Source organism: Taudactylus pleione, unplaced genomic scaffold, assembly GCF_031769625.1.
Source record: "Taudactylus pleione unplaced genomic scaffold, aTauple2 ptg000125l, whole genome shotgun sequence".
Classification (NCBI taxonomy): domain Eukaryota; kingdom Metazoa; phylum Chordata; class Amphibia; order Anura; family Myobatrachidae; genus Taudactylus; species Taudactylus pleione.
The window spans coordinates 9,898,265-9,920,393 of NW_028284527.1; the positions used below are offsets into that span (position 1 = coordinate 9,898,265).

Below are 22,129 nucleotides of genomic sequence, written 5' to 3' on the forward strand. Positions count from 1 at the left end.
TTTTACAACATCATCTACAGCTGATCATTGTCTGTCTACAGGAGCATGGCTAGATAATCAATTGGAAAAAGTTTCCCTTTCTGCAACACAACAGATGGTACTACTGGATTCCCTGGCACAAATGTTTTTTTTCAACCTGTGGACAAGATTTCGGCTCTACAATTGCGGGTGCACAAATTGCTCCACAATCAACGAGTATCTGTTCACTCAGCAATGCAGGTCCTGGAGTTTAGGGTATCCACCTTCAGCATGGTGGCATATGCCCAGTTCTACTCTAGGCCCTTGCAACAATGGATTCTGTCTCATTGGGGTGGTCAATATCATCTGATGGTCTCAAATGATCCTCATTTCACAAGAGGTTTGGCTCTCCCTCTCATAGTGGCTACAGATGACTTATCTGGACAAGGGTCGCCCATTACGGATCCCAACTTGGGTACTCCTAACCACATACGCCAGTCTTTGAGGATGGGGCACAGTGACAGGTCATTACACCTTTCAGGGAAGATGGACAGCCCAGGAAAGTCATCTGCTGATAAATGTTTGGGAGCTTTGTGCAGTGCACAAGGCGCACATTTTGGTACCGGACCTCCTTCACGGCAGGCCTGTCTAGATTCAGTCCGACAACACGACCACAGTGGCCTACCTAATTCATCAGGGAGGCACAAGAAGTTGAGCAGCCATGAAGGAACTGGCAAACATTCTGGTTTGGGCTGAACGTCATCTTCCAGCAAACTCGGAAATTATTCATCGCCGGAGTCCTAAACTGTGAAGCAGACTTCCTAAGTCATCAGGACATACACGTCAGGGAATGGGCTCTTCACCAGATGTCTTTCACTTTCCAGTAGACAAATGGGGACTACCAGTAGTAGACCTGATGGCTTCATGTCACAGGTATGGGTCCAGAACCAGAGACCTCACAGCCGCCTTCATGGATGCTCTGGCAGTAAGATGGGACTTCAATCTGGCATACCTATTTTCTCCAATCTCTTTCCTCCCAAGGGTCCTCAGGAAATTCAAGCAAGAGGACGGCACAGTAATACTGATAGCTCCTGCTTGGCCCAGATGCCATTGGGTCACCGACCTTCAGAGTTTCTACTTAGACACTTCATGACCTCTTCCTCTAAGGCTGGACCGGTTAGCACTAGGGATGAGTGGGTCTAACAACAAACTCTGGGCCTAATTCAGACCCGCTCGCGAGCGCAGGACGCTCGCAAGTGGGTCGATGGTGCCCTAATGCGCATGCGCACGACGGAGGGAGCTCCGTCGTGCGCATGCGCGAGACCCGGCGAGCGACGGGGTAGCCGTCGCTCGGGGTCTCGCACCAAAGGGGGCGTGCTGTCTTTGGTGGGCGTGCCGGGGGCGTGGCTTCCAGACGGAGGCGTTCCCATGGGAACCCCTACCGTCTGGGTCCGGCCCCACTGACATCAGTAGTGATGTCAGTGGGAGTAATTTTGGCTCTGATAGAGCCAAAGTCACTCCTGGGCTTGCGGCAGCAAGACCCTACCGCTGGGTCTCATCGCAAACCCGATGGTCGCGATGGTCTTGACCATCGCGACCATCATCATGGACCCACAGCTATGCGAGCGTCCAAGAGGTCGCTCCAAGTTGAGGTAAGAGGGCCCTGATTCAGAGCGAGCACTCTGGTCAGAACACACAGGCTGATCTTCCTGTCCCAAGCACGGTGACGGCACATTCTACTTGGTCCATAGAGCCATCATGGGCATTTAGTCGTGGTGCCTCTGCTGAACAATTGTGCAAGGCAGCCACGTTGTCTTCTGTACACACTTTTCTTTTATGCCTTTGATACCTTTGCCTCTCAGGATGCTTCCTTTGTGCGACGAGTTCTGCTTTTTGCTCAGGAGCATTTCCCACCCTAGGGGAACTGCTTTAGGACGTCCCCATGGTATCCCTGTGGATCCCTATGGACCTTGAGGAAGACATTAAGGTAAGTCTACCATAACTTTAATTAACTCTTTTTCTTCGAGGTCCACAGAGTACCCACCTGATGCACCTCGCTTCATTGGGTTATTTTTTCTATCGGTCACGGATTCCCTCATCATGTCTGAGAGTTTCTGGTGTACAATTGTTCTTCCTTCTCCTCTTTCCTTCTCCTGCCTTAAGGCTTGGTTACGCAACTGAAGGCCTGTGGCTAGGAGTGGGGTATATATGGAAGAGGACCCAGTGCACCCTATGAGCTGAAAGCTTTAACTGTTTAGTGCCTGGATCTATCCAACCACATATCTCTGTGGACCTCAAAGAAAGAGTTCTCAAGGCAAGTCTACCATAATTAAAAAATTTTTGATGCAACAGTTGGAGCTTTTTTTTCCCAGGCAAAGTTCCATTGTGCTTCATTTACAGGTTCAGTCGCACACATATATCCATAATGTTGCATATCAAATTATTCAGCACAGTCACTTGGTGCGTCCTTGTACATCGCATTGCGACTAAGATGCTTTTTCGGGCAAAAGATGCCAGACGCTAGCAGGGTTGCACGAGACCTGGCGGCTCACTTGCGCCATATGGCATATTCAGGGTAGATGTAAGAGGACATACAATTATTACTATATATATATATATACACATATATGACTAAATATTACAGATACAAAAATACATAACATTACAGTCAAAATGTGAATTTATCAAATATGTTAAAAAAATTATCAAATAAAGGCTCCAATGACCCGACAGGGAAATCCCGATAAGGGACTTAAGATAGGTGTTGAAATACTGACACTTACCTTAATCCCGACGATTGAATGCCAGCCCAAACTAGGTAAGTCCGGGTGCCCTTAGCGTTAGCCGCGGGGGAGGGGGGTGGTTTAGTTTTAGGTAGCATAGAGGGATTAGCGTATTCTGACAGGATGCATCCCGACAGCCGCTATTACATACGCATTCCGATTCAAACGACTAAATAAGACTGACAATCGCGTAGAACTTATGCAGATGAGCCCTTTTGGGCAATGTTGAATCCTATCCACATTCAATATGTAAATGGCTTATAGTTAAGCAAGTCATCAGATTTCTGTGGCCTAATGTATGCACCATGCGGTATAGATTTTGTTACTAACTGCATTGGAATGTGTTCAAATACCTCCTGCTGTCCAGGTGAAGCTGTGACACTCCGCTGGCAAGTATTAGAACAGACTGCTTTTATTTTCCCTGGGCTTATGCTCCGTCCAGTGCCAAGGTGGCTTACAGGTCTCACCGCCATAAGGTCTGTAACCTGGAAAGGGTGGATTTGTCCGTGCGGTGTTTCTTGTATTATAGCATGTGCCAATGGCTAGTAATGGCACTGGCAGATGAGACTCACTGCAGATGAGAGACCGTTTTGATTCTGAAAAGTCCTAATGCTTTTCTCGGCCCAAAGTTCAGCCGTTTCCTCAGAGGGAAAATCTTTTTGCACTCTATGGGGTACATTTACTAAAGTGTGGGTTTTTAGAAGTCGTTGCTATGTGCAACATCTCCAATCAGATTCCACTTATCATTTATCTAGCACCTTATAGAAGGCAATGGCTAGAATCTGATTGGTTGCTATGGGCAACATCTCCACTTCTAAAAACCTGCACTTTAGTAAATGTACCCCTATATCTGTGTGTTTGTTTTTGGATTCAGCATCCCATATCTTGAGGGCGCTGCATTTGAATTATAATTTTAGGAGCATCTGGTTTTTCTATACAGATTTTTCTTCTTGGATGTGGCTTAGTACTTGGCAGTTCAGGGCATGCCAATTTGAAACCTTAAATACTCCCATGTAATGCAGCCATGCTCCCAATGTGGTATGACCACAACTCCCTTTTTGTGTATTTTGTGGTGGCATTCGCTCATTGTAATGATTTAGAACTTGAGTGGTATGTATTCATGACTTTCATACATCCCAAAAATGGCTCTAATTAAAAGTGAAAGAAGGAACTATTTTGGTGTAATTGCCAATAAATTCAATGCATTTAGTTCGAGGGTTTTTTTTTTACATGTAGAGTGTGCAAATTGAAAGTAACTGTTCTACTTTTAAACACTTTTTTTTTTTCTTTCTTATTTTTATTAGCTGGTATGTAATATATGCCCACCTAGATTAAGGCATACTTGCCTACTTTTGAAAAAGCATTTCAGGGAGATTGTGAAAGCAACACCTATAAGCGTGGCTGTAAAGTGGGCGTGTACAGCTACATCTGAGAGGTGTGTCATAGACCTGACTTGCATCCAAATGTAAACGAGCCCCAAAGCAGTTAGTAAAATCTATTTGTTGATGAAAAAATACTGTTACTATTCAGAAAATGCATGTAGCCATAGGGATCATTGGGCCTTATAACCAATGCAGGGAAATGATACTAATGATTCAATTTGAATGTATATATCTCTGATTTTTTTTTTTATATAACCGCTTCATAATGAGGGTAAGGTGCAATCAGGGAGATTGCTGCTACTGTATTTCAGGGAGTCTCCCTGACAATCAGGGAGAGTTGGGAAGTATGGATTAAGGCAGTGGTTCTCAAACTCAGGCCCTGATTCAGAGCCGGACGCTCTGACAGAGCGCTCGCTCTGAATCAGGGCCGTCCCTGCTCCTTTTTGGAGCGGCCTCCTGGCCACTCGCATAGCTGTGGGTGACCACCCACAGCTATAGCGAGCAGCCAAAATGATGGTCGCGATGGTCAAGACCATCGCGACCATCGGGCTTGCGACGAGACCCTGCGGTAGGGTCTCGCTGCCGCAAGCCCAGGAGTTCTTTTGGCTCTATCAGAGCCAAAAGTACTCCCACTGACATCACTAGTGGGAGTACTAGTGATGTCAGTGGGGCCGGACCCAGACGGTAGGTGTTCCCATTGGAACGCCGCGTCTGGGCAGCCACGCCCCTGGCACGCCCACCAAAGGGGGCGTGCTGTCAATCACCATCGACAGCACGCCCCCTTTGGTGCGAGACCCTTAACTACTGCTTGGCCGTCGTTATTTGGGTCTCGCGCATGCGTACGACTGAAGCGCCTCCAACGTGCGCATGCGCACTTGGGCACCATCGACCCGCTTGTGAGCGCTCAGCGCTCATGAGCGGGTCTGAATCAGGCCCTCAGCCCTCAGGACCCCACACAATTCACATTTGCCAGGTCACCTAGCAGGTGCACAGGTGTATTCATTACTCACTGGCACATTTTAAAAGATCCACAGGTGGAGCTAATTATTTCACTTGTGATCCTGTGAGAAGACCTGGGAAACCGGCACCGTTTGAGAACCTGTGGATTAAGGCCCCGATACATCAGCAATTGATCGCAGCAATCGTGCAGTTTGCAATCGATTGTGTAAAAAAATCTTTCCCTTTTTCAATCGATTGCAGAATTGCCACAATAGATTGAAAAAGGGAAAGATTTTTATACACAATCGATTGCAAATTGCACAATTGCTGCAATCAATTGCTGATGTATGAGGGCCCTTAATATCGCAAAAATGTTTTTAACCAGAAAAAAAGTTGCATTTGTGAAAAAATAGCATAACATAAAGAAATGCAGTCATACCGTCGACAGCACAATGTTGTCAGTTATGATGTTGGCAATGTTGAATTATTGATATTTAACAAGTAGGTTTGTGCAGAATGTCGAAATTCTGCAGGGGCTGGCAGTGGAGGATTAGGGTTAGACTTATGCTGCGTACATATTGTACGATTAAACAAGACAAAATTAACGATAACTATATCGTTATCGTTCATATCGTCCTGTTTCTGGCCCCCTCAAATGACCAAACGATGGTCGATGCGCGGATACGAATAGTCGATATAGATGCGCACTGGGATCCCCCAGCTGACAAGCCGACGCGCGTTTCGCCGGAAGCGGGCTTTCTCAAGGACGCTGTCTCCGTTTTGTGTGTAGGCCGGATATAAATAGTGCCGGCCATCGTGTGATTGGTAATGCTAGGAGATTGATATTCCTAAAAGGCCAATCCGAATTGAAGTAGGTGGGAACAAATGTCGTTCCCATGGTAACGCATACAACAATAACACGCCATTATAAGGCATAGATGCCATAGTGTTTAAGGAGATGACCACGATAGTGAAAACAATCAGAGGTTCCAGAAAACAACCACTAAACATATGCACAGGATCTGCCAGATATTCTGATGTCACCACCGAAGACAGCACTGGAATTGTCGGCACCGCCGTCTCAGGTAAGTCACCACTAGACCACCAGGACGTATTGTCGTCATTCTTGTGTCAACATTTTTATCAGTGTCGACATAATGAACATCAATGTTGACATTACAACCATGTCGACATTCTGATGTCAAAATTATAAATGGCAAGAAAATATCACACCCAACCATAAGTCACATTTGTAAATGTGTTTAACCTAATGTATACAATTTTAGAATCTATTCTTTTATGCAGCCATATGTACTGCAGCATCATTTCCACCTTATCTGCTCAAACCAGTAGTTTTGAAAACTACCAGTGTACAGAATTCAAGTTTAGTATAAGGGAGTTTTAAAACTATCTGGAATGTCCCACTTAGATCTGGACAGTTGGAAAGTATGTATTATATGCCGTATGTATGTTTATTATACATTTAATTGAAGTATACTATAAATTCTGATTTTAAGAGGCATTAGATATTTCTCCTGGGTAGAAGGCTTCCTTCTATGATGATAATTTTATTAAAAATATTTTTAAATGGTCAATCTTGCACTGAAACATGGCTGCCACCTGTACTGGCTTTCTTATTCTCTGGGTTTTATGACTTAATATTTGTATAAGAGAAGCATTATAATGGCAGAAAGTCGTACAAATCTAAAATGCAATAAACATGACCTTTTATATTTCTTTATGGTCCACCAAGACAAAATGGTATGAAACCCAGTGTCAAAGTGCCACTGGCAAATATTGGCACCTATGCAATATATACCAGAATAAAAGCAAAGTGCATGGTTGTTTTTATGTTTCCCTGAGTAGAAATATTATGTCATATAATAAAATTTAATATTCTATTTTAAGCTTTACAGTTGGTGGGGTCCTGCAAACTTTAGGACAATGTCAATTTGATTCAGTTATGTGATGTGGCAGTTTTGCTAACTGCAAGATATCTTTTCTTTAGTGATTGTGAAATTGTATCTTAAAGCATACTAGCTTGTCTTTTTTTAATTGTCCCCTCTGGATGGGAGGTCCAAGTGGGAGATGCTGGGAGCATTGTGTTCCCAATAACTCTCCAGACTCTCGTACCAGCAGCTCGTGCTCTGTAATCCAAAAAAAGTGCTATAACTCTGACACTGAATTGTTGGCTTTTCTTGTGTTTGTAGGTTTGACTGATGAGAAAGTGAAGGCATATCTGTCTCTCCACCCCCAATTGCTTGATGAATTTGTATCAGAAAATGTTACTTCTGAAACTGTAGAAAGATGGATGAAAAAGAAAAATACAAGTGATGGTAAGATTTTATTATACACAAGTTATTATGAAGAATATATTAGCAATAATACTGTTGATTTGTAATACACCGTAGTGTGTAAAATGGAGCATACATAAAATGGAGGCATACCAGCTAGTCATGGTTGTCTGAATAAAGCAGTCAGCAGACTAAAGCATGATGCCACGGCATCAGGTTTGGGAGAAACTGAGGTTTATGGTGATGGTGAGGGAGATGTGGTAATGACACTAATGAAGGGCGATGAGCTCTGTGCATACTTGCCAACTCTCCCTGATTTAGCTGCAATCTCCCTGACTCCCTGAAGAGTCCAGCAATCTCCCTCATTGCACCTTACCCCCATTCTGAAGCTGATATATATAATATATATATATATAAAGACTAAGATATATATACATTTCAAATGGTATCAGTAGTAAAATTTTCCTGCATTTATAAGGCACAATGATCCCTATGGCTACATGCATTTTCTGAAAAGTATCAGTGTGTTTTCATCAACAAATAGATCTTACTTTGGGGCTCATTTATATTTGGATGTAAATCAAGATTATGAAACTCCTCTTAGATGTAGCAGTACACGTCCACTTTACCACCACACTCATCGGTGTTACTTTCACATTCTCCCTGACCAGTGGCGTAACTAGGGGGGGTCGGGCAGGGTGCGTGCCCTGGATGCCCTAGTTAGCCACCAGTGTAGCGCCGACCGCAGTGAGTGTGGTCAGCGCTACACATTTACACAGGACCGGCGCTAGGCTTCCAGCGCCGGTCCTGTGCTGCACAGCTGAGCCCGTTCCCTCCCCCTGAGCGCTTGCCCATTAGCGCTAGGAGGCGGGCTCAGGCTATGCGTGTGTTAAACAGCAGCCAATGAGAGTCAGATAGTCTCTCTTTGACTGCTGCAGCACCCACTGCAAGAGCCGGGCTTCCGTCCGCTCCTGCAGTGGGTAATGGGACAGACGTCATGACATCATGACGTCTCTCCCATAATGCTGAGCGCGCCAGCCCGGGAGGACTGGCGGGCGGCGGCTGGAGCGGTATTGCGGACCGGAGCAGCAGCAGCGTGGATTCAGGTAAGTATATTTTTATATACCGGTCTGCACTACTGGGGGCACAACGGGGGAGGGGGGTGGCTACTACTGGGTGGATCTCTACTGGGGGTGGGGGCACAACGGGGAAGGGGTGGCTACTACTGGGGGAACCATTATTGGGAGGACCTCTACTGGGGGGGGCTACTACTGGGGGCACTTAATCGGGAGGGGGAACCTCTACTGGGGACTACTACTTGGGGGGGAAACTACCACTGGGGACATTATAAATGGGGCCTACTACTAGAGGCACTGCACTGTGGGGGACCACTACTGGGGGCAATAATAGGAAGGGCCACTACAGGGGGCACTGGATAGGGGGGATCACTACTGGGTGCCTGCACAAGGGGGACCACTACTGGGAAAACTGCATGGGGGGGACTACTTCTGGGGGCACTATATAAAGGGCACTGCATAGGGGGGGGACTGCTACTGGGGGCACTATATAAAGGGCACTGCATGAGGGGATACCACTACTGGGGGCGCACTGCATTGTGGGGGCTGCTACTGGGGGCACTGCATAAGGGGGAACACTACATGGGGCACTGCATTTGGGGGGGCCACTACTGGGGGTACTGAGTAAGGGGAACTAATTGGAGGCTGTATAAGGGGGACCACTACTGGGGATACTGTATAAGGGGCACTACTATGGGCCTGCATAAGAGGGACCACAACTGCATACTGGGGGTACTGTATAAGGGGTACTACTGGGGTTAAAGTGCATATGGATAGGAATGTTCAGTGTGAAAATAAAGGGGTGTGTCATGTTGACACACCCCATTTTTAATTGACCACGCCCATTTTTTTTGCCGCGCACGCACATCGGGGGGAGGGGGGCTCCGTTTTCAAATTTGCCCTGGGCTCCAAGCACCCTAGTTACGCCACTGTCCCTGACATGCTTTTTCAAAAGTAGGCGTATGGCTCTATGTAGACTTGGAACATCTACTGTGTGGAGAGATCGGAGACGGTTTGTCTTAGTAAACCGTATAGAAGGATGAACATCATTGCCGGACTGTTAAATTGGGTGTCATTCAGGACATATGAACAAATTATTATCCAAGAGAAGAAGTGTACAGTCAGAAAGCAGAGGGCTAGAACAGAGCCTTGAAGCGCCCCAACAGATAGTGGGTGCAATGGGAAGGAGCTACAGGTTTCTGAAGAAACTGCTGGGTAGGGATAGGGAATGCACAAGAATAGAACTGTCATAAAGGTCAGTGTATTCATTTTACAAGGACTGTTACAAACTCTATTCAGCTGAAAACAGTATGATCCTAAGCAAATTATTGACTATTGCTCATTATTCCTAATATGCAATTTCTATAAATTACTGAGTTACACGGTTCTTGTGCATATAGAAAGGGCATAATAAGTCTGTAGTGTGTGTGCGCATGTGTGTTTAATATAATCGGGAATAATAGGCACCTATGGTCCCTTACCGTCAGCTGTCTTCTCTGGCTTTGTCACTTGTAAGTCCCATTATCTTCCTCCTACAGTGAGAAGAGGTTGTCCACTTTGCCATTTTCTGTTTGTTAGTAAAGTTTAAAAAAAAAAAAAAAACCTACAGCTGGGTACAGTACGTAAAGAGAAAGTGGGATACAGTTGCGATCCCAGCTGTCAGGGATGCCAGAAACCAGACACCAGTCAGAATCCCGGCGCTAGCATCCCGACTGTAAGTATTGGTTTGGGGTTAGGTACTAAGAGGAAGGTTAGGGTTAGGCCGCGGGGAAAGAGGGTTAGGTTTAGAGTGTGTGTTGGTGTGTGTGTGGGGGGGTTAGGATTAGGCTGCATGGAGGGATAGGTTTAGGATACTTACCAATAAGTGTCGGTATCCAAACCATGTCGGCATGCCTGCATTGGGATTATGATCGCCGGCATCCCATACCCAACCCGTGTCCATTTCGCCTCTTGCCCCACCATTAACATTTCTAGTTATGGAACACCTACCTCTCTGCATTCTCTCACAGCTAAGAATATATTCACCTAGCAGAGTCCGCTTCCATCCTCACCTGGAAAATAATGCCACAGCAAGGGAATGACAACAAAGCAAATCCAAATCCCATCAGTCATTAGGCTAGGATTGTGAGATGTTAATATTGTTTTCAAGCACAAATAATGTTTCAATATTTTAAAACTAGCATTCCAGCTGAACAGACAAACATTTGCACTCAGCTGAACTTTCTTTTCTCACTGATGTCAGTTACTAGGAGACATCACATTTCATGTTTCCAAAGTATTTAATGTCAATGTCATCATGCTGTGTGTTACCAAAGTACAATGTATGACTTCCGCAGACTAGAGTATGAAGAAAACATTCAAATATTGGAGGTTTTGCAAAATAGGACTTTTACCTTTTAACATACCATATTTGCTTGTCTTCAAAAAAGATGTACATTTTCTAATATGGAAACTCTGGAATTTTGTATTTTTTTCTTATGAGTTGGCTTGTATTTTTTTTATAGCCCGCAGATGTTATTCCAGATGTTCTTTGCAGAGAGCTGTTTGATAAACACAAGGGGCATTATGACAAAGCAATACATACTTCAAAAGCATTACATTTTTCTAGTTACAGTAATAAATTATACTTTTATTCATTATTTAAAAACCTTTATCATTGTTTGTTGTTGTTGAATAGTAATGACCTTATTATTAATCCTAAAAAAACCCTACTTATGTTACAGAAGTACCGGAAACCGGAAAATGAGCAGGCTTATTTACATGGTAGTGCACGGTTCCCACGGTCTGTTTTGCATTTGTTTTAAGTCTTGGTGAAACAATTAGACAAAATCCAGTGTATTTTAACAATAATATTGCAAGTGATTTTGTTTGTTCCTAACTTTCCCTCCCATTTTTCCTTGGTCTGTTATACCCCTTTTACACTGCTGCAATAATCCGGATTATTGCTGGGTGTACCCAGGTCGCAGCTCGGTGTAAACGAGTCCCTGAAAAATAACCCAGGTCAAGTGACCCAGCAATCCAACCCTGGTAGCTACCAGCGTCGGACCCAGGATGGACCTGGGTAATAATGCAGTGTAAACATCGCAACCCGGGTTAACCGAGCTGGGTCATGCCTAAAACGAGGAGGTTGTGGAGCAGTCACCTCCCACTTTTTATGACCTCACAAGTTTAGCAGGGCAGACCCAGGTTCAGTATGAACAGGGCTGACCTGAGAATAACCCAGATCGATGGTGCTGTGTAAACTGTGTCTGACCTGGGTTGGAATCATGTCTGAAAACCCAGCTCGGACCCGTTTTATTTGTGGAAAAGAGACATTATTTTGTTAGATTGGTGGTGTTATTGATATGGGCACTCCCCTTCGGTACACTGAGTAGGCTGATTTCACCTTATTGGGGTTAGCAAAACCCATCTGTCCTGGGCTTTGAGTGTGTTATTGATATGGGAGCTGGAGACCTCTCACTTCTTTGCAGGTGCTCTTAGGGCATTTGGCTCATGCAGAAGTTGTTTAAAGTGAACTTTCATTACGTCAAGTGCTCCACTGCTCAGCTGGCCATTCTTTCTCCCGCCACCATACTATTTAATTTAAAAAATAAAGCTGACCAATTTCATGCCATTTATGTCTTATTATTTATATTATATAGTTGTATGCTTTGTTTAAGCAGTGTGACTTTTGAGCAAAAGTTGTCATCCGCCACTAGACCATTTATATGTTACCTAGAATCTCATTATTTATTATTTATTTATTAACAGTTTCTTATATAGCGCAGCATATTCCGTTATGCTTTACAATTGGAAACATTAATAGAACAAAACTGGGTAATAACAGACAGATATATAGGTAGGAAGGCCCTGCTCGCAAGCTTGCAATCTATCATTAGCTGTTATTGGCAACAGCTTTTTTGAAAAGTTTGGCAAATCTACCTTTTTATTTGTTTGCTTTTTGCATTTTAATTGAGATGCTTGCCACAACACCCAAATTTAGGATTTAATTTGGGCTCAGTGTTGATACTGAATTATAACTATACATTTTTGTATAGGGCCACCCCTCCCACCTCTTAAAAAAGTCCTAATTTGATATAGGACGAAACGCGTTGACCAGTGCCACCAAGTGCCTACCAGGAGGATTGATATTTTATTTCATCACTACAGCCGCTCATATTTGCATTTGCCCAGCAGGACTAGTTGACCATTCAGCCAGCAATTGGCTTTGCCCCACACACAGGCGTGCTTGGGTTAGGAACTGCTGGAGGACTTATTGCCCAGCAAGCCCAGCCTGCCACACGCACAGCAGGAAGTGCCGATCAGCTGACCTACACTTTGTCAGGAATCATCAAGCGGCCGGAGCCGCTACGCTGTTGCACGCGCCTGGGGCATGAGTCACTGGAGGACTTAACGCCCAGCAAGCCCTGCATGCTTTTCTACAGCGGCATGTTGATTGTATTCGTAGCTATCACCAGAAGATTGGAAGAGCATTTCTTTTAGTGCCTTTGATGTACACATCATACTGATACCATTGCATCCTGTGAGATCTATACCCATTTGAATTTGTTGATATGATTGTGAACATCTCCAAGGGACCGTATGTATATTAGCGTGGCCACGCTCAGAGCATTTTATATTGGTTATCAAGAGATCAAGTAAATCTTTGTATTTTATACCAGTAGCTGGGACGCCAGCACTCTTTTACATAGTTGTTATTGCCTCTATCAGATTATTACTATCTGGATACTAGTGATTTTACTGTGGATCAATAAAACATTCTATTTAATAATAGCACATAAATATCAGTCTTCCATTCATTTGAACAGAGAGCACACATACAATTTACTATCTGTATTGACAATTATTACCATCCACCTTGCGCAGTAGATTCACAGGTTGTTTTCAGGTTGATTTTTTACTATTTGGTCTTAGCTAGACCAAAGATTGCTACTAGCTAGCAGGTGGTTCATTTTTGGTATTTATCCTTGAGCGCCGGGTATTGTAGTTTGCTAACTACATATATAACCATATCGTTGTCCCCCCTCCCACCTCACCCATTCCTGGCACCCCGACATTTTTTTACCACCCCTCACCCCTCCCCACTAATTAAATACAGTGTCTGTCCTGCTGCCCAGCCTTGTTTTTTCACCACCCCTCACTGCCCCCCCCCCAGTCAGTAAATTCAGTCTGTCCTGCCCGAGTGTGTCAGCCTCATTCTCCCTCCATCCCCAGCATGTCTCTGCCTCGTTCTTCCCACCAGCGTGTGTCCCAACCCCAGCGTGTCAGCCTCTTTCCCCCCCCAGTGCCAGCGTGTCAGCCTCTTTCCCCCCCAGTGCCAGCGTGTATCAGCCTCTTTCCCCCCCAGCCCCAGCGTGTATCAGCCTCTTTCCCCCCCAGCCCCAGCGTGTATCAGCCTCATTCCCCCCCAGCCCCAGCGTGTATCAGCCTCATTCCCCCCCAGCCCCAGCATGTATCAGCCTCATTCCCCCCCAGCCCCAGCATGTATCAGCCTCTTTCCCCCCCAGCCCCAGTGTGTATCAGCCTCATTCCCCCCCAGCGCCAGCGTGTGTCAGCCTCTTTCCCCCCCCAGCGTGTGTCAGCCTCTTTCCCCCCCCAGCGTGTGTCAGCCTCTTTCCCCCCCCCCCCCCAGCGTGTGTCAGCCTCTTTCCCCCCAGGCCCAGCGTGTATCAGCCTCATTCCCCTCCAGCGCCAGCGTGTGTCAGCCTCTTTCCCCCCAGCATGTGTCAACCTCTTTCCCCCCCCAGCGTGTGTCAGCCTCTTTCCCCCCAGGCCCAGCGTGTCTCAGCCTCTTCCCCCCCCAGGCCCAGCATGTCTCAGCCTCTTTCCCCCCCAGCCCCAGTGTGTGTCAGCCCCTTTCCCCCCCAGCCCAAGTGTGTGTCAGCCCCAGCGTGTGTCTCAACCTTTTTCCCCCCCAGCATGTGTGTCAGCCTCTTTCACCCTCCCCCCCTCCATGCCACCGCCACGTACCTTATTTCTTCCTCTTCTGCTCCTCTCGATCCGCGGCTTCTCTTGATCTTCTTGCTCCAGCAGCCCGGCCCCTTGTTATGACACAGCGCACGTGACATCATGATGTCACACGCGCCATGTCATAACAAGGGGCCCGGGCTGCTGGAGCAAGGGGCCCGGCCGCGGCGGGTGTCTCATGTTGGAGCTGTAGCGGCCAAAGCGGGCCCGCTCCAGCTCCAACCATTTAGGTAATGAGGACCAGGTCGGCGGGCAGCGGCGCTGTCGGATGCAGGCTGCCATGGGACCCTGCACCACAGCAGGCCCCGGTGCAAGGCACCATCTGCACTGCCGCTAGTTCCGCCCCCGGAGTAATAGTTAGGTTTAACACACACAATATAATGTGAATCTGAAGTTGTAACACATGCACCAAAGATTTATATTTTCAAGGAAATAAAATCTATCTTCTAAACGATTTGCATATACATTTTACACAACTTTAATGTGTACATTTTTTTTTCTTGTCTTTACATATATTTTACATATGGTGGGGGGAGGGAAAGAAAGCACAAGGTTGGCCTTTTAGTGTGTTCTGGGAGACTTGAAGAGTGATGTTGTACATAGTTAATCTAAATTACTTGATTTATAAACTAAAGTAGAGCCACCAGCCATTACAGATAAATGTTTTTGGTTTTGTGTGTCTAAGCAACAGCAATAACATCCCACAATTGTGCATTAGTGTCCCTAAAGCACACCAAAAAACAATCTCTAATGTAAATGTGCGCAAATTGCAGTTGCTGTGGATAACATTCCCCAGATACATCTATTACTAAGGGGATTCTCTCTACTTCCAGTGAGAATTTACTTTTATGTTGGACACTAATTATCATTGTCTCTTCTGATGTTGGCTATCCGTTCCCATCTGGGACAGTCATTTATATATTTATTTTGCTTCCTCATTAGGTTAATACAACAGTTGATGACGCATTAGCCATTGATTAAATACTTATTACAGGTTGACTCAACAAAAAAACATTGAATAGATAACACAGGACTGAAACAAACAAACACTTAACTATTTGTGCAGATGGTTTAAGACTGTTCTTTAACAAACTGTTTTTACTTGGTATGTTTTAAGAAAATTATGGACTTTCATGAATATGATTTAGAGTTGTATGTAAATCCGATGGTTTCCACACAACTCTGATGTTTAATTATCGGCGTTTGCGCAGGATCTGTACTGCACATGCAGGGCTGCCATCAGAAATTGTGGGACCCAGTACAAACTAAACAAGCAGGGCCCCCCACCTACTGAATCCCCCTCCCCACCTGCCCAATGGATGCAGAGGTGCAGCATGGGCCCTACACTTATATACACACATACACAATTACGTAAAATCGGAAATAAATAAAAGGAAAAGAAGAAAAAACCACTACAAATATTTTTTCTAACATTAAGTATTTTTAAAAGAGAGGGAAAAAAAAGCACATTTTCTTAAAAAGGATTTTGGGTATAGTGGAGGTACAAGATCTGCCATGATAGTTGTTAAATAGGTTTTCCCATGCATAGGTAATCTTATGACTGGTAGTAACCCTTTAGAATGAGAAATAACCCTAGTAAGTACTGTAACAAGGCTCTGGAGCTTCCTGTGCCGGCCTGACCACAAAGAGCTTGACATCATGACGTCAAGCATAGGTGACGGAATCGCCAGGATGATCTGGGCAGCTTCAGAGATGGCAGTGTGCATGCTCTGAGTGTCCAAAGGACTCTGCGGGTGGCACTGCTGCAGCAATACTGGCTGCAGGGTACCATTCCAGGCACCTTGCTATGCAGAAGCAAGGGTTATGGGGTGGCGACTGTGCCGCCCACAGAGCCCTGTGCTCTGTGCAGCGGCACCACTCGCACACCCTTAATTACCAGTGACTTGCAGGGAGGTAAATGGCTGGGGAGGCACTGGCTAGTGTCAGAGCCAGATTTACTCATACATATATTAGGGCCGAAACCAGGATTTTTGGCACCCCCCCTCATTAAGGTGACACCAGCAGCACAGTAAGGTGACCTCAGGGTACCATGGATTTCCACAGGTAAAAAACACACACAGTAACAAAAAATAAAACACATTAATTGTCCCCAGCCCCCCATATATCAGTTACCTGATCTGTTGACAGCACTGCAGGGGACGGCTCCCAGTCCTTCCCTCTTCAACTGCAGGCAGCAGCAGCCAGATCATGCATGGGTAGGTTGAGGCCAGAGGCACACATGTGTAGGTTGAGGTCTGGAGCACACATGGGTAGGAGAGTCAGTGGCACAGTTTGGTAGGAGGTGTCAAAGGAAAACTATAGGAGGGGGGTCAGAGGCACACCTACGTGGGGGGGTCAGTGAAACACTAGGGGAGGGATTAGGGCAGAGGCACACATGGGAAGATTCAGTGTCTGTGTGCCTCTATGACTGTATAAGCAGGGGGTGAAGGAGAGTCAGGGGTCTGCAACTCTGATGGTTCCTTCAGCAAACTGCTTCTTAGTCACAGGCATACATCTGCCTGTGACTAAGAAGCAGTGTTCTGTCAGTACCATATATGATAAGTGTCTAGCCTGTCCTTATCATACACCAAAGATTGCCTGGCTGGCGTCCAGCGGTATCCCATGCAATGTACTTTAGTTCCAAACTGCCTCTGCCCCGTGTAGCTCTGCCCCATGGGGGACACAGGAAATCACCAGGGTCCAGAGTTGGAGGGCTGAGTTGTGCTTGATTGTGGCTGCACAATGTGCTGAGCATGCCCTTCTGCCCTGAGTGACAGATAGTTCCAGGTTGGAGCACTCCATGCAATTGCACGCCGGCTCACGCTCCCCTAGAAATGGCCCTGCTTAGGAGGAAGGCTGGGGGGGACGGGGACGGGACAGAGTACCGTGATCTGAAGGAAGGCAGGGGACTGGGCTTGGGAAGAAGGCAGGAGATGGTAACAAAGGACTGTGATCTGAGGGAAGGCTGGGGGCAGAGGGCCTGATTCAGAGCCGCTCGTAAGCGGCCGCTCGCTCGCTCCGAGCGATGTTCGCACATCTGCGCATGCGCCAACCAGTCAGTGCGGTCGGAAATCGTGTGCTCGCAAAATAGCGAGGGGCTTGTAATTTGAGTGACAGGATGAGGCGTTTGTGGTGGTAACAGGGGAAGGTGCTTGAAAACAGGAAGTGGAGATCCGAACGCTGGCGTGCCAAATGGTCAAAACTGGCGTTTTAAGGGTGTGCATAATTAACAAAGCAGCGTCATTGACCACGTCACTTGGTTGTCTTTTAGCCTGAACTGTTCGCATGATTGCAGTAGGAAAATGCTACCACAAGAATAGCGAGCAGTTCATACGCCTTTCGATGTACTCGATTAATCAAATAGCGGAGATGATGTATGATACGAGTGGCCAAGGGGCGTCTTTACAAAATAGCGAGCGCATGTTTCGGATGCTCGCTCAGACATAGAGGCGTCAACAGACCGCAAAGAACGAGCACTCAATTTAAATAGCCAGCCCCTTTTTCTGAACGAGCGAGCGCAAATAGCGTCCGGCTCTGAATGAGATTCAGAACTCAGAAAGAAAACAGGGGACAGAGGACAGTGATCGGGAGGAAGGGAGCTGTACTTTATGGAATGCAGAATTCTTGGACAGATGGAACAAAGGACAGGTAGACAGGGGGCTGGACTCGGAAAGAAGGCAGTGGATGGGGCTCGGAAGGAAGGCAGGGGATGGAGACCTAGTGCGAGGCTCAGGAAGAAGGAACTGACAGATGATCATTCCGGTCCTGTCTCGACAGTTACTCCCTAGCGCCCCCCCCCCCCCCAGTTGTGGCCCTGCATATATTAACCCAAGGGTTCATGTGTGCATAATACAAAGGTGCTGTATATAGTGCTGGAAATTTGGTGTAGTTTGATCAGGGATGTGCAGAAAAGGTATACAGGGAGGTAGTACCAGTTTTTATTTTTTTTTTACTCCAGAGTTTTGTCTATAAAAAATATTAGAATAATACAAAAGATATTTATAACATTTTCTTTAAATTATTATTATAATTTTTATAGCCAAAACTCTGGAGTATACCTAAGTGCGACAGGAAAGACTCTGCCTCACCTGACCGCACATCACTTCTAGTTACAGCCCTGATTCTAGTGGTTTATTAAAGGAAATTTGTGCTTACATGCAATAGGGACCTAGATGAGGTGTGTGTGTATATATATGTGTGTGTGTGTATATATATATATATATATATATAAATATAATTTATACTTCTGGACATCTGGTTCTTTCATTCTTCAGATCCACATAGGTGGGAAGGTGGGACCAGCACCACACACCCTCCACTCATACTAGTTGTGCTTAACTTTCTGCAGATTCAGATGTGCTGCTCAGCAGCGCTGAACCAGCGCTGTAAAGCAGCAAAAAGTCACTAGAAAAATGGCAGCGCCCATTTTCTCATTGACTTGTGCATGCACAGAAACAATGTCCCCGGGGAAAAAGGCGCAGGTGCAACCCTCAACCCAACTGGCCCCCCCAGCTGCAAAGACCCTGCACCGCATGGAGGAGGTGGTGTTATGTGCGGTCTTTAAGTTAAAACACTGCAGATTACACCTCCGTGCAGTGCAGGGGCTGTGCAGCCTATTACTCTAAAGCACAGTCCCTGACCGCCCGTGACCGCCACTATACAGTCCCTGCGCGCCCAGGTAAGAGGGAGGGAAGGGAGGGAGGGGGTAGAATGGGGGCGCAGGGGAGTTGGAATGATTTTATGTTGTTCGCCCAATGTATAATCGTTCCGACGGCCATGCCCACAATACGTTACTACACCCCCCCAGCCTACCTCCACTACCAGATAATATAAGCATAGATTCCTGATAGATTACACCCCTCAACCCATCTTAATTTCCAGATAATATAAGTATACACCACAGAATACATTACTATAACCCCCAAGCCTCCTCACCCACCTGTTTAATGGTTACATACCCCCCTGATACATTACACCTCTCAACCACAGGTAATAGAAGTATATCCCCACATAACATGAATACAGAACCATAATTTGGTACAGAATACAGGCCAAATAGAACAGGACTCGGGAGTAGGTGGGGACTCTGGAAGGTGGTAGGGAGATGGAACCTGCTTACAGGGGAGAAGAAATGCCGGGCAGAGCAGGAGGTGTGGGGACTCAGGGAGGGGGCGCGGAGAGGGGACTTGACTAATCTCCTGCAGAGCAGACGGTGGACTGGTTGGTAAGAGACACAGACTAAGTGCAGCAGTCCGGCAGCGTAGCCTCTGCTTTAACCTCCTATGAGAAGGAGGCCGGCTGCTGCCCTAGTCAGTAGTCATTCACAGTGACCGACACTGACAGAGGGGGCCCCTCATCGGTGGTGATGTTAACCAATACTTTGCATAGCCAGTCCTGGTTGTGTAAATACAGGGGAAAAATTGCGTATGGTTCCCCTGTACTTAGCGCAACCAGCACCAGGCTCGGAGCTAGTCCTGGTTCTGGAGTTACAGGGGGAAAAAAGCGTAGGGTTCCCCTGTAATTTTCATAACCAGCACCGATCCTTTTCTAGTGGGGGGGGGACCCTATTACCGGGTTCCCTGGCCGAAACATTACCACTGACTGCTAGTAAGCCCATGCCGGGGATCCCTTGAGAGTTGAGGACCCCCCAATAAAGGGTTCCCACACTCCAGGGCACCCCAGGCCTAGCTCTGATATCCTAGGGCTATCCTCGGCACCCGTGGTCGGTGGGTGCTGGGTTAAAAGTGTAGTGTAAAATTAGAAATGTTGACATTGTCTTTACCAGTAGAACTGCAGGTCCCAGCAAGCCTCCCCCTCATGCTGATACTATGAGAACCACAAGTACCCACATGCGGGGCATTAAGGGCCCGCTGGTATCTGTAGTTCACCTGTAAAGAAATGTTAAAAGAAACACAAGGCACACACACCGTGACAGTATACGTTTAATATACACATACCAACAGTAAAGCATCCTGATACCATTTATGTATGGGGTTGCTTTTCAGGAGTGGGTTCACTCACAATTTTGCCGAAGAACACAGCCATGAATAAAGAATGGTACCAAAACTTCTCTAAGAGCAACTTCTCCCAACTATCCAAGAACAGTTTGGTGACGAACAATGGACCTCATTCAGAGCCGCTCGCAAAATGCGAGCGCTTGCTCTGAATGAGGGCGGCCACATCTAAAAAATGATCCGGCCTCCTGGCCACTCACTAGGCTGTGGGTTACCACCCACAGCCTTAACCAGCAGCCAGGATGATTGTCGCGATGGTCAAGACCATCGCAACCATCAGGGCTTGCAACGAGACCCTTGAGGTAGGGTCTAGGCTGCCGCAAGCCCCAGAGAGCTTTCGGCTCTAATAGAGCTGGAAGCTCTCCCACTGACATCACTGGTGATGTCAGTGGGGCCGCCCACAAATGGCAAGCGTTTTTGAAACCACCCCCCTGCCACACCTACAAAACGGGTCGAGCTGTCGATCAACATCGACAGCCGCCCCTTTTGTAGTGAGCCCTGGAGTGAGAGAATTTCTCTCTCTCTCCGGGGCTTGCGCACATGCAGTGCGGCCGCTGCGCATGCACACAGCCAAACATCGACCCGCTTGCAAGCGCTCAGGCGCTTGCGAGCGGGTCTGAATGATACCCAATGCCTTTTCCAGCATGATAGAGCACCTTGTCATAAGGCAAAGTGATAACGAAGTGGCTCGGGGAACAAAACATCGAAATTTTGGGTCCATGGCCAGGAACTCCTCGGACCTTAATCCCATTGAGAACTTGTGGTCAATCCTCAAGAGTCTGGTGGACAAACAAAACCGACAAATTCTGACAAACTTCAAGCATTGATTAGGCAAGAATGGGCGGCCATCAGTCAGTATGTGGCCCAGAAGTTGATTGACAGCATGCCAGAGCAAATTGCAGAGGTCTTGAAAAAGAAGTGTCAACACTGCAAATATTGACTCTTTGCATAAACTTAATGTAATTGTCAATAAAAGCCCTTGACACTTATTATTTTACTTCAGTAACATCTGACAAAAAGGTCTAAAAACACTGAAGCAGCAAACTTTGTGAAAACCAATACTTGTGTCATTCTCAAAACTTTTGGCCACGGCTGTACTCAGTCTTCAGTTATGGGTCCCATGTAAAAGTAAAAAAAAAACTGTAACATTGGCAATCGCTAAATTTGCTCCAATATAAAGAGTAGCTTTTAGTTATAAGTGCATGCACAGTCTTGTCTCATATGAAGATGAGGCACTGTGTTTATGTAAATGAAGTATTTTGTAGCAAGCAGTGAATGCCATCCTTATAAAATTCTTGATTAATCATGTTAGGGCGTGGCTTGGTGACCTAGAGACGCTGTCCTGGACTTTTGTCCTGTGATTGCGGAGACGTGGTTCCGGTATGCTATCCCTGCCAGTGCAAGAGTGGACTTTGTGGAGTGAGAGATCCAGTGCAGTATATTTAAAACCATGTGGTATTAAGTCCACAGTGCTTGTGTTTATGGTACGAGCGCTACCTAATAGCAGATTGATTTTTGATTTTTACTATTGGAGATTTTATTTAAATAAATACTTTTATGCACTACAGAGCGTACCCTAATTTTTTTTGTCCGTGTATAATATTAGAGATGAGCAGATCTGGACCCGACCGAACTTCCCTATCTGAGTCGTGAAAATACAAGCCGGACTCTGATCCCAAAACGAGGCAAATCGTCATCCTCCTGCTGTCTGATTCT

General features: G+C 46.2%; 1 protein-coding gene across 1 annotated transcript in view; it reads left to right on the plus strand.

Moving 5' to 3' along the window:
* Positions 1–22,129, plus strand: part of PDE10A (phosphodiesterase 10A) — a 253,134-nt gene that overhangs the window by 71,116 nt on the left and 159,889 nt on the right. The window contains exon 2 of the mRNA XM_088472542.1: positions 7,273–7,398. Within this exon, the coding sequence (XP_088328668.1) occupies positions 7,273–7,398 (126 nt within the window). The remainder of the gene's footprint in view (positions 1–7,272; positions 7,399–22,129) is intronic.